The 12772-nt window shown below is 42.4% G+C and overlaps 1 protein-coding gene across 2 annotated transcripts in view; it reads left to right on the forward strand.

Moving 5' to 3' along the window:
* Positions 1-12772, forward strand: part of SLC38A1 (solute carrier family 38 member 1) — a 77748-nt gene that overhangs the window by 26458 nt on the left and 38518 nt on the right. For both annotated transcript variants that reach the window (XM_054719140.1, XM_008140586.3), the window contains 2 exons: positions 2531-2649; positions 6759-6976. In XM_054719140.1, coding sequence (XP_054575115.1) covers positions 6855-6976 — 122 coding nt within the window. In that variant the 5' untranslated portion in view covers positions 2531-2649; positions 6759-6854. The remainder of the gene's footprint in view (positions 1-2530; positions 2650-6758; positions 6977-12772) is intronic.

Here is a 12772-nt window from a genome sequence, read left to right on the forward strand (position 1 = left end):
AGCAAAGGCTTGGCTCTGCTCCAGGCTACAAAATTTCAATTGTAGAAGATAAATAAATCCCAGATACCAGGGCCTTCACTTGGGTCACTGGGGGGCGTGGCCAGCCTGCAAACCACCACAGGCCCCTCGCCCAGGCCACCCCACACTCCAAGGGAACCCCCACCCTGATCCGGGACAAACCAGCTGGCCCCCACCCATCAGGGCAAACCAGCTGGCCCCCACCCATGCACCAGGCCTCTATCCTATCTAATAAAAGAGTAATATGCAGATTGACCATCACTCCAACACACAAGATGGCTGCCCCCATGTGGTCAAAGGTCCTGCCCCCATGTGGACACAAGATGGCCAGCAGGGGAGGGCAGTTGGGAGGAACCAGGCCTGCAAGGGAGGGCAGTTGTGGGCAATCAGGCCAGTAGGGGAGGGCAGTTGGGAGGGACCAGGCCTGCAAGGGAGGGCAGTTGGGGGTGATCAAGCCTGCAGGGGAGGGCAGTTAGGGGTGACCAGGCCAGCAGAGGAGGGAAGTTGGAGGTGACCGGGCCTGCAGGGAAGGGCAGTTGGGGGGACCCAGGCCTGCAGGGAAGAGCAGTTGGTGGGGGGACCAGGCCTGCAGGGGAGGGCAGTTAGGAGTGACCAGGCCTGCAGGGGAGGGCAGATAGGGGCAAACAGGCTGGCAGGGGAGCAGTTAGGCATCAATCAGGCTGGCAGGGGTGTGGTTAGGGGGTGATCAGGCTGGCAGGCAGAAGCGGTTAGGGGCAATCAGGAAGGCAGGCAGGCGAGCAGTTGGGAGCCAGCAGTCCTGGATTGTGAGAGGGATATCTGACTGCCCGTTTAGATGGACATCCCTCGAGGGGTCCCAGATTGGAGAGGATGCAGGCTGGGCTGAGGGACCCCCCCCCCCCCGTGCACAAATATCGTGCACCGGGCCTCTAGTAAACTATAAACCTCCTATTCTTCAAGGAAAATGTACAGTACCTTGCTCTCCTTACTCTAGCTGGGCTCATCTGAATGGTCTCACAAGGCTGTTCTGTGCACATTTGGTCTCTGTGTCTTTGCCTATGCTGTTCCCAGTACTGTATAAGAAATGCCTTTCCGCCCTAGCTGGTTTGGCTCAGTGGACAGAGCATTGGCCTGTGGACTAACGGGTCCCAGGTTTGATTCCAGTCAAGGGCACATACCTAGGCTGCAGGCTTGGTCCCCAGTAGAGGGCATGCAGGAAGCAGCCAATCAATGATTCTCTCTCATCATTGATGTTTCTTTCTTTTTTTTAAAAAAAATATATATTTTATTGATTTTTTACAGAGTGGAAGGGAGAGGGATAGAGAGTTAGAAACATCAATGAGAGAGAAACATCGACCAGCTGCCTCCTGCACACCTCCTACTGGGGATGTGTCCACAACCAAGGTACATGCCCTTGACCGGAATCAAACCTGGGACCTTTCAGTCTGCAGGCCTATGCTCTATCCACTGAGCCAAACCGGTTAGGGGTCATCATTGATGTTTCTATCTCTCTCTCTCCCCTCTCCCTTCCTTTCTGAAATCAATAAAATATATATTTAAAAAAAGAAAAGAAATGCCTTTCCTATCCCCCAGTCTAAATCCTACCTATTTTTAGACATTGTGCAGGTCCTAACACTGTAAAACCTCACCTGATTTCTCAAGGCCCCATTTACTTTCCTTCCTTTCCTGCCTCCCTCCTTCCACCCACCCCTCCTTCCGTTGTTCCTTCCTGCATGTACATATGTATCTCTGTCTGTCTCTGAAATCCTTCTGGACTTACTCTTTGTTCTGCCATATAATTTGGTTCTATCATGCAAACGTTTAATGGAATATTGTCACTTTATGTGGGATGGTGTTGCTTGTTTAAATAGGCTGTAAGCCATGTAAAGCCAGACAAGTTTGCATATCCTCTCCTTTGCTACCTAACACCATGAAGAGCAGAGAATAAGTTTATGTATTTTACATTGGTCGTATTAATAACATGTACTAATAAGCATACTGACATAATGTAGTGAAGGATCAGAAATGTCGGTGCTGAGTAAATTGTGATTTGTTACCTAATATAAATGTCGAGAGAGAGTAATTATGGTTGTGTTAACATCAAGATCTTCACATGATGACCCCACTCAGCTTTTTAATTAATTTTATAGTCTGGTAATTGCTTTGATCTTTCAATGACACTATAATTCTTTGTTTCTTGAACTGCACCTGTACCTCCTGCCTCCGTGCTGTTGATTATCTTCTCCTTCACTGAGAAGTCTCAGCCCAGGCCTCAGCTCTGCCTGTCAATCTTCTGTCCACCAAGCAGTGTAACTGTCCAGTAGTAACATGTTGGCTGTCAATTTATGGTATAGTCAAGCGGATAAACCATCATTAGAAGTAATTGTGTAGACCTGTGCTTACTGACATAACTCAGTGTAGGCGACCATATCTTGTTAAGTGAAAAATATGTTTTTTAAACTCTATGGTATGATTTCCATTTTTAGAAATGTATACGTATTTTTCATTTGTATTCATTCTTTTCATTTAACAGGTATTTATTGAGTGCCTACTGTGTATCCGGCATAGGCTATCTCTATGTGCATACAAAAACCCTGGAAGGTCATACTCCAATATATATACAGTGATCGTCTCTGCTTGCTAAGATAACAGGTGACTTTTTTCCTTTTACTTGTTTCCTTCTTCATTTGCAAACTTGCTTTTTACAATTTTTATACAAACCTGTATTTATTAATAAGGAACTGATAGGTTTTTTTATTATATATTTTTTTATTGTTTAAAGTATTACAAATGGTAGTACGTATGTCTCCTTTTTTTCCCCATTGACCTTCCCCGGGCCTCCCCTACCGCCCCCCCCCCCCCCCCCTGGCACATGCCCTCACCCCCCCCTCCAGTTGATATCTTTTTTAAAAGCACTTCCTCAAAATGCTTACAATATAAAGCTACATAAAAATAGGTTTAAAAAGTCTAAAATCCTAATTATAAATAAAATAGAGATAGAGAGAGAGAGGGAGAAAGAGAAGAAAGAAAAAAGAAAAGGAAGAAAAGAGGAAAGACATGAAAATCCAACAGTGGCCATTTTTGGATGGTGGGATTCTCTTACAATGTCTGTTCTAAAGACCCTACAGTGAACCTGTATTAGTTTTAGAGTCAGAAAAAGTATTTTTTTCTTTTTCAAGACCCAGTGCAAATGTGACATTTCTGTGATGCTGCCTCAGACCCCTGAATCTGACTTTCCCCAAACTTTCACATCCCTTCCTCACCTGGCACTCAATAAATATGTACAGTGAGTGAATTGTGTTTTCTGCATGTGGCCTCAACCTTAGTGACAGGTGTCACTAACTTTGTTAACTTTTTCAATTTTTCAGTCTTCATTTTCAAGAATAATTAGATTTCAGATAGGTTATTTCACAACAATAAATATTTATTCTAAAAAAAAAAAAGATTAGGGTACACACTATGTATCAGTGGTCGGCAAACTCATTAGTCAACAGAGCCAAATATCAAGAGTACAACAATTGAAATTTCTTTTGAGAGCCAAATTTTTTAAACTTAAACTATATAGGTAGGTACATTGCTATTAACTTAATTAAGGTACTCCTAAGCTGGCCTTTGCTAAAAACTCAAGGGGCCAAAGAGCCGCATGTGGCTCGCGAGCCACAGTTTGCCAACCACTGCTATACATGGACAGAGGAAAGACCGTGTGAGGACATAGTAAGGAGGCAGCTATCTGCAAACCAAAGAGAGGGGCCTCAGAAGGAGGTATGGACTTGATCTTGGACTGCTAGCTTCCAGACTATGAGGGGAAAAAAAAGTCTCTTTAAGCCAAAGGGGGGAAAAAGTATTCTATATGATTAACTTAGTACTGGTATTTGCCCAATACTGACATAATTTACATAATTTTAGTGGCCAGGACTTTCTGTATTCTTTTTATTCTTATCTCTTTTTGTCCATTTTTAAATGACTGGTTTTATGTATATATGTGACTGTTTATAATATTTACCAACTGAACTAGGGAAGGAAAGGTTGGTTTTAAAGGTTGGACAGGGAACAGGTGGTGGTCAATTATTTGTATAATTCATTCTACAATTCATGCACTCGGGGGAGGGGGGTGGTCCCTCAGCCTGGCCTGTGCCCTCTCGCAGTCCAGGAACCCTCGGGGGATGTCCAACTGATGGCTTAGGTGGGGAGTGGACCTAAGCCCGCAGTCGGACATCCTTAGCGCTGCCATGGAGGCAGGAGAGGCTCCCGCCACTGCCACTGCACTCGCCAGCCTTGAGCTTCTGGCTGAGCAGCGCTCCCCCTGTGGGAGCGCACTGACCACCAGGTGGCAGCTCCTGTGTTGAGGGTCTGCCCCCTGGTGGTCAGTGCGCATCATAGCAATCAGTTGATTTGCATATTAGCCTTTTATTATATAGGATATATATGTTCATATGTGTGTGTGTGTGTGTATATATATATGTTATTTGTATAAACACACACACACATACACTGAGTGGCCAGATTATTATGCTTTCAGAGATCATAATAATCTGGCCACTCAGTGTATATTGATATGACAGTTTAAATTCAAAGAGTAGACTCACGATTTATGGTTAGTCAATCTTTCCTCTCCTCAGAAAGCTTTTGTCTAGTGCCCTGCTTCCTACCAGTTTATGGAGAGGCAAGGGCTCCTTAATCCAGACTGGAAACACCATCCACTGAATCAACTTCCTACCAGCCCTGTAGCATCACTTCAGTAGCTTCTGAGAGAGCCGTATAGGAGACAGCCAGTGCATTTGTGCAGCTTTCATCAAGGGGGGCCAAGGGGTAAGGTGGTGTTCAGTTGTCTTAATACAGTTCATCTTTTGCAAAGTAAAGACAGGGGTAAACCTTACTACTGTGTGAAGGCACTAAAAGCAATTAGAAGTGGCCCATCTCTCGTACTACCACCCTGGCTAGAAGAGGCAGCCCCGAGCTGCCAAGTGGGGCTTAGACCAGGAGTTCACGGAACTCATATCTCCCTGCCCCGGCTTCCTGCTTTCCAGGAGAGACCCTGCCTGCAGGAAGGTAAAGCTCCTGGAACCTGAGGTATTAGAAAGTATGTAGCCCTGACGGGTTTGGCTCAGTGGATAGAGCGTCGGCCTGCCGACTAAAGGGTCCCAGGTTCGATTCCGGTCAAGGGCATGTACCTTGGTTGCGGGCACATCCCCAGTAGGGCGCGTGCAGGAGGCAGCTGATCGATGTTTCTCTCTCATCGTTGTTTCTAACTCTCTATCCCTCTCCCTTCCTCTCTGTAAAAAAAAATCAATAAAATATATTTTTTTAAAAAAAACAAAAACAAAAAAGGAAGTATGTATGTTGTGGAAGTTGTAAAGGATCCCGGAACCGGGGAGGTTTCATTCTAGATAGGAGACTGTGTGAATAAAAAGGAGTAATGTGTGGCCTGGCTGTGTGAGGAGAAGAAGAAAATCCTGGATAGATATCATTCTAGGGTATTTTCTATGGGTTCTGCACATACTATCAATTAGCCAAATGCTTCTTGAGATATGCAGGATGTTGGATGGGCACATTGGTGTTTTGACACTGAATTGCAATCATCTTATGGAATTCGGGATCAGAAAAATATAAAAGGATCATCCAGTTACCATTGAGGTTAAAAAATAATTCATTGACATTCTGCTTCATTCCACGGTCCCAGTCACCTCACTGAGATTCTCCCGGTGAGGCTCCTGCACATATGGAAGCCTTACTTTTGAAACTGCATTAGCCACTCTTGCCACCTACATTTTTTTTTTTTTTTAATTCTCACCTGAGGATATTTTTTTCAATTGATTTTCAGAGTGGAAGGGGGGGGGGGGGGCGCGGAGAGAGAGAAACATTAATGTGAGAGACACATCGATCGGTTGCCTCCCACACCCACCCCGCCAGCAACCAAGATACTTGCCCTTGACCGGGAACTGAACTGGCGACCCTTTGATGTGTGGGCCTATGCTCTAACCACTGAGCAGACCCAAGCAGGGCACCGCCTGCTTTTTGATTTGTGATGCTATGTGTCTGAAACTTGGTCCCCTCCTTGTATACTATTGGTGACCCCTCAGAAATTTAAATCCCAGTCATCTACGTGGGGGAAAATGTGAGGTCTGCAAGTCTTTTGTTTCTGATGAGGAAATGTAGTTTCAGAAGGATTAACCTAAATCCCCTGAGTATGAATTTTTAAATCTCTAATTCCCTGACATGGAGTGATTTCATTGCAGAGATTGAATTAATCTCTTGCAGTTGATGGATAAACTGCTAAATTTCAAAACACAGATTTGTCCTTTGCTATTTGACCTCTGGGTTGGGTGGTTGATCCCTCATGATGCCATTTATTGCATTTTTATTCAACTGGGAATGCTAAATCAGAGGTGCATTTGTAGCTCTGTGGTCTGTACCCAGCTATATGTGTGTCCTACGAGCTGACGCATTCAAGTAACCAACTCGCTTTCATTTTAAACACACTGTTTTATAAAACAGTATCAATATTGCCTGCAGCTGACATGGTATTCCTATAAATGTGAGCATAAAGATTGTGGGACATAACTCATTTTATAGTTAAAAATGGAGGGAGATTTATGAAAGGCATAAAATATAGAGCCTTTATAACTTGATGTACAAAGATCACTTTTAATGTACTGAGTAGCAAAATGTAAAAGTTGCATTAACTGTTGGCTTACTTAAACTATCTTAATCAGTTGGTTATATTCATATGTTTAACTATATTTCACTGTGTTATATTTTAGGGGTGTCAAGCTTATACTTTTGCTGCTATCCACTTGTAAATACGCTCAGAACAGTAGAGTTTGGACGAAGTTTTTGACTACAGGTACTTTATAAAGATGATGCATTTCAAAAGTGGACTCGAATTAACCGAGTTGCAAAACATGACAGTGCCCGAAGATGACAACATCAGCAATGATTCCAATGACTTCACTGAAGTAGAAAATGGTCAAATAAATAGGTGAGTATTTTCCTAACACTTTCTATCCAGTAAAAGAAATGTCTCTAAAATATTCTGATTTTCAGTTACTCTCTTGAATTATTCATTACTAAAGTTATGCTCCATTTGAAGATGTAATTTGAATTTCTTATGTGACATCTGTTGGGCATAGTCTGCAATAGCAGATGAAGCAAATGGGAAAGCAATTTATTCATCCTTTCCAATCTTTCAATTGAGTCTAATAAAAGTGTATAATACATTGGACCCCAACCAGCCCTAACTTTTCAGAAGCTCTGTGCTTATGGATTAGACAGACTATTGGCCTTTCACTGCAACCCACATCTGAATGTGTCCTATCGTCGTCTGACCTCGCCCACATTTTTAATCAAGAAATGGTCAAAGTCCCATTTGCCAATGTTCCCGTGTTAAAACTACAAATGCACTATTACAAGCATCATTTGCAACATGGATTTTAAATAATAATAACTACAGTTGAGCCCAGATGGCTCTATGAGAAACTAGTAGAGAAATAGTACACGTAGCAGAAGAAAAAGAAAAGATGCCACGAGTGAGAGGAGGTAGAGAGGCAGGTGGGAAGAGTGCTGGCCTGGAAGCTTTTGGCCTCAGCATGTCTTTCCAACTCTTGGGTTCTGAGTTTCTTAATTTCCAAGAGTAGGGCCCAATATCTTTATGTTTTTAGTGATGTGGGCATTCTCTGACCTACTGAGTTATAGTCAGCTCGTGTGGATCCCGTAGCAGGAAGGTCTCCAGCTTGGGAGCTAGTGGTGTGGCTTGTTTGAAGCATGATGCCTCTTAAAAGGCTAGGAGAAGTGAGGGGAGTATACGGGACTCCTTATTAGAACGGCAACGATGCTACACTATTTTTCTTGGGGTGTGGGGGTTGTCAGAAGGAAATCAGGGTAGAGGGAGATGACAACATTACATCACCTCACCAGGCATCGTATTGGGAATAGTGTCCGATAGTCTGCTCTATATCCGGATGTAGTGTGTACATAAGTAAGTGGAAGTCCAGCAGAGGAGGCAGCTGCCATCATTCACACATACTCAGAAGTTTCAGCCCTGCCTCTTCTTTTTCTCTTCCTTAAATGTTCTTAGAGGTTAAGTCTCTCTCCAGACATTTCCTGATTATAATCCCAAGTATCATTTACTGTTTTGTGATATTTCTTATTGTTGGACTCAAGTTTACTTCTTTTACCTTTTCTGAGTCAAATTAGTAATAATAATGAACATTTCTTTTTCTTCTCTTTTAAATATATCTTTATTGATTTCAGAGAGGAAGGGAAGAGGGAGAGAGGGATAGAAACATCCATGATGAGAGAGAATCATTGATTGGCTGCCTCCTGCACACCCCCTACTGGGGATCGAGCCCGCAACCCTGGGCATGTGCCCTTGGCTGGAATCCAACCTGGGACCCTTTGGTCCACAGGCCGACGCTCTATCCACTGAGCCAAACCAGCCAGGGCATAATGAACATTTCTTGACTGCCAGCTGTGTTTACATATATTGCCATTTATCCTTATAACAACATCATGCAAAGCATTCTTTTGCAAATACGGAAAATTTTTAAATTTCCGTGTACAAGTAAGGAAATTGAGGCCCAGAGAAATAAAATAACTTGCTCAAGGGCATACACAGGTTCATCTGAAGTTCTAGTCTTTCAACTCTATCCACCTGCCTCTGCTGATAATGCTCAGGCATTAGCTAGTTCAGTTAAACTCTGCCAGTGCTAATTTATGCTCTGTACTCCTGGACTGTTCTGCAGTCACTGCTGACCTCCACTTAGTGGTGCATGGGATCCCAACCATTTCACAAGTAGGACACTTTGTTTTCATAACACAGCTTCAATCCCAAAGCAATGCAAACCTTGAAGACCTTAAAATGGCAGTCAGTTTAATATTCAGTTTAGAGTCTGGACTTGATCTTAAAGAGTTTCATGTACTAACAATACTCCGTTTTTGAGGTGATGACCATTCTCACCCCTGACTTGGGCACCTGGGCACCTTGCCCAGTGAACTCACTTCTTCTGAGACTATGACCAAGGCAGTGAGCTGGCACAGCAGGGTTGCCGTTGGCGTTGACCCCTGGTTTTGCAGAATTTGGCTCCTTTACTGCACATGCGGTGTGATGCATTTATTTCTTCATTTATCTTACCTTCCCTTTTTCACTGACACAGTTCATGAGCCTTTCTTTAGTGTGGCTCTAGGACAAGTAAAATTGAAAACAACATATTATGCCAAGAAGCCTAAAAGATATATAAAAATCAGAAAGGATCTCCACCATGATGGCTGCAAAAGCTATACCTAAATACCTCTCATTCTTATTTATTTTTTAAAAATCAATAAAATATATTAAAAAATATATATATAGGTTTATCGATTTCAGAGAGGAGGGGAGAGGGAGAGGGAGAGGGAGAAGGAGAGGGAGACAGAAACATCATTGTTGCCTTCTGCACGGCCCACACTGGGGATTGAGCCCGAAACCCGGGCATGTGTCCTGACTGGGAATCGAACCATGACCTTCTAGTTCATGGGTGATGCTCAGTTTCTGAGCCACACCAACCGGGCAATACCTCTCATTCTCCTTTAGCTTTTCCACATTGATGGGAGGAAGGTAGGCTCACTTACAGGCACCTAAGGGAACCAGCCCCTGAAACGGGGAACTTCTATGTAACAGTTCCTCTTATTTAGGAATCTGAAAGAAATGTTAAAAACAAATGTTGACCTCTGATCACCTGGCATCTAGCTTACAGCTTTGCCTGGAAACTCCCCTATTCTTAGAATAATGTTTTAAAGTTTAGGCAAAAATAGAGCCATTTGGGCATTAGAACACCTGCCCCTATTCCAGTTCAGTAGGTTTATTTCATGCCATAATTTTTGGGTTATAGTCATAGAAATCTATACCTGGAACAGCAAAACCTTTCAAAACGTCCGCTTAGACCAGTTCTGCTAACATCTTTGCTTGTTTGCTTGTGGTGTGGCTGGAGTGGTGGTGGTGATGGCGGGGGTGGTGGAGTAGTGGGAGTTCTGCTAACATGTTAATGTGCAAAGGAAGTATCTGGAAACCTTGCTAAAATGCAGATTCTGATTCAGTAGGTCTGGGAGGGGGCCTGAGGTTCTAATTTCTAGCAAGCTTCCAGGTAATACCCATACTGCTGGTCCCTGGACCACACTTTGAGTAGCAAGCTCTAGACTCTTCCCTTAGGAGTGAGCTTCCTGAGAGGAGGAATCATCTCTATATCTCTTGCACCTTGAAATGATAGATAACAGTGCCTGATATAGAGTGGAAGTTATAAAATATTTGTTTAACAAGAGAGAAAAACAGAGACAGACACAGTAGTTAAGTGGTGTGAATTTGGACTTGTATTGAATCCTGGCTCTTTCGATAGGTCTTGTGTGATCTTGTCCTTTGAGCTTCAGTTCCATCCCGGTGAGAACCGGGATAGTAAAAAATACCTTACTTCCTGGGAGTGTCGGGGAATAGTAAATGTATTACTGTTTGTAGGTTAAGAACTCAGGCTCTGCCATCAGCCAGTTTAGGTTCAAATCCTGGCTCAGTGGTTTTGTTATTAGTAATGTTACTTTGGTCAAGTTACTTAATTTCTCTAAAATGGAGCTAATGGCCTAGCTGGTTTGGCTCAGTGGATGGAGCGTCGGCCTGCGGACTGAAGGGTCCCAGGTTCGATTCCGGTCAAGGGCATGTACCTTGGTTGGGGGCACTTCCCCAGTGGGGAGTGGGCAGGAGGCAGCTGATCGATGTTTCTCTCTCATCGATGTTTCTGGCTCTCTATCTCTCTCCCTTCCTCTCTGTAAAAAAATCAACAAAATATATTTAAAAAATAAAATAAAATAAAATAAAATGGAGCTAATAACAGTACTGACCAATACAATTATTGTTAAAATAGATGAGAAAATCCATGAAGGTGCTTGGCAAGTGTCTGGCAATAGCAAGCCTTTTAGTGTGAGATGAGTCTTTATCAATAAAAATGCATCTTCTTTCTTTGGCAGGTACTTCTTTCTTGTCTCCACCAAGGAATAATAATGTTTTAGGGTCTGGATGATTGCTGACTGTTGTTACTTTCAAGCTGTTGGAATATTAGTAGATTATCCTAACTGTATCTAAGCAGATATTCACATATTTTCATATTTATTTACTATTCTCATCTCTCTGCGTGGTTATTGTTGTTGTGACCCAGGCAGCATCTAACAAAGTTTGAGAGTCCCTCGTTAAAATTGTTCTTAAAAGGATTTGGGGCAATTCTTGTCACTACCCCTTGCATCAGCCTTTTTTTTTTTTTTTTTTGTCCCTCTGTATATGCTTCAGATTTCGTGTGCTAAATTTATATCACTTGGGAGAATCCTTGAAAAGGTATCCCTTTTCGTCTTCTAATATCTTTTCTATACCTTAAAGAAGAAGATTCCATCACCTTCTGATGATCAGTTCTTATGTCAGAAAATTCTTTCCTTGCTTTCAGAGCTCCTGTTACAACCTGGATTTCTCCTATTTTCAGTAGACTTTATTCAACCCGAAAGGCTTTGCTTACCTCTCAGTCTTCTCTTTAAATGCCTGCTGTTTTCTTTAAATCTTACGTGTTCTCCAGCCTCTTTGTTACTTGCTTCTTTCCTCCTGTTCTCTTTTCCATTTTTATAGAATGTTAGAATTTCAGGAAAAGAACTGGGAAAGGTCCTCTAAGTACAACCATTGATCTCTTCTGTGTTATGAAACCTCAAATAGAACACTATAATCTAGTAAGAATCTGATTGGTAGAGATTAAACTAGGAAGAATATCTTCCTATTGTACAGCCCATCCTTGTTCGATTGTTGTTGATGTTGATTTATTTTTGGTTTTAAATAACTGCTCTATATTGCTCAGCCTCTCTTCACACCACTTCAGTATAACACCTGCTCCTTTTGAAGGCTTTGTCTGTTGAAGGTCACCATGACCGCCACTGTAAGTTTTTGTTTGGTTTTGTTCTCAGAACAATTGGCTACCTAATAGTTGATTGAATTCTTCTTTATGGGTACAGACCAACTCAGTGAAAACTCTTTTTTATAATACTTTTATCATCCTGAGACCACATGTCAAAGGCATCTTCCATAGCCCATTTTTAAGTGAATAAAGAGAAATTTAACTCAATTTCTTAGCCAGAAGTCCGTGGTTTTTATCACACAATTGCATTTTTTTTAAATGGTAAGATAGCAGAAACTTGTGATAAGCTGCTTGACCTACTTATTTTGAATGGACTTTTCCATTACTAAAAAGGTTGGTTTTATTTTGTTTAAAAAAAGTTTTCAGAAATACAAAGCAGAGATTTAAAGACTAAAGAGAAGAAAAAGTGGAGATATCATAAAGCGAATAAAGAGGATTTCTTTATTCATTCTTACTGAGTATTTCATTCTTACTGAGCCTGACTTCCTGCAGCCAAAGCTACTCCCTAATTCCTAAATAGAAGATACATATTTGGTTTATGAAAGGTTCCTCTGAGTTGCTAATGCATGGGCAGGTACATTTAAGAAGGAGCTGAGGGGCCGAAACCGGTTTGGCTCAGTGGATAGAGCGTCAGCCTGCGGACTGAAGGGTCCTGGGTTCGGTTCCGGTCAAGGGCATGTACCTTGGTTGCGGGCACATCCCCAGTAGGGGGTGTGCAGGAGGCGGCTGATCGATGTTTCTCTCCCATCGATGTTTCTAACTCTCTATCCCTCTCCCTTCCTCTCTGTAAAAAATCAATAAAATATATTTAAAAAAAAAAAAAAAAGAAGGAGCTGAGGGGCTGAGAGCACGATACAGCAACTCTGGAT

Source organism: Eptesicus fuscus, chromosome 7 (genome assembly GCF_027574615.1).
Source record: "Eptesicus fuscus isolate TK198812 chromosome 7, DD_ASM_mEF_20220401, whole genome shotgun sequence".
Lineage (NCBI taxonomy): Eukaryota > Metazoa > Chordata > Mammalia > Chiroptera > Vespertilionidae > Eptesicus > Eptesicus fuscus.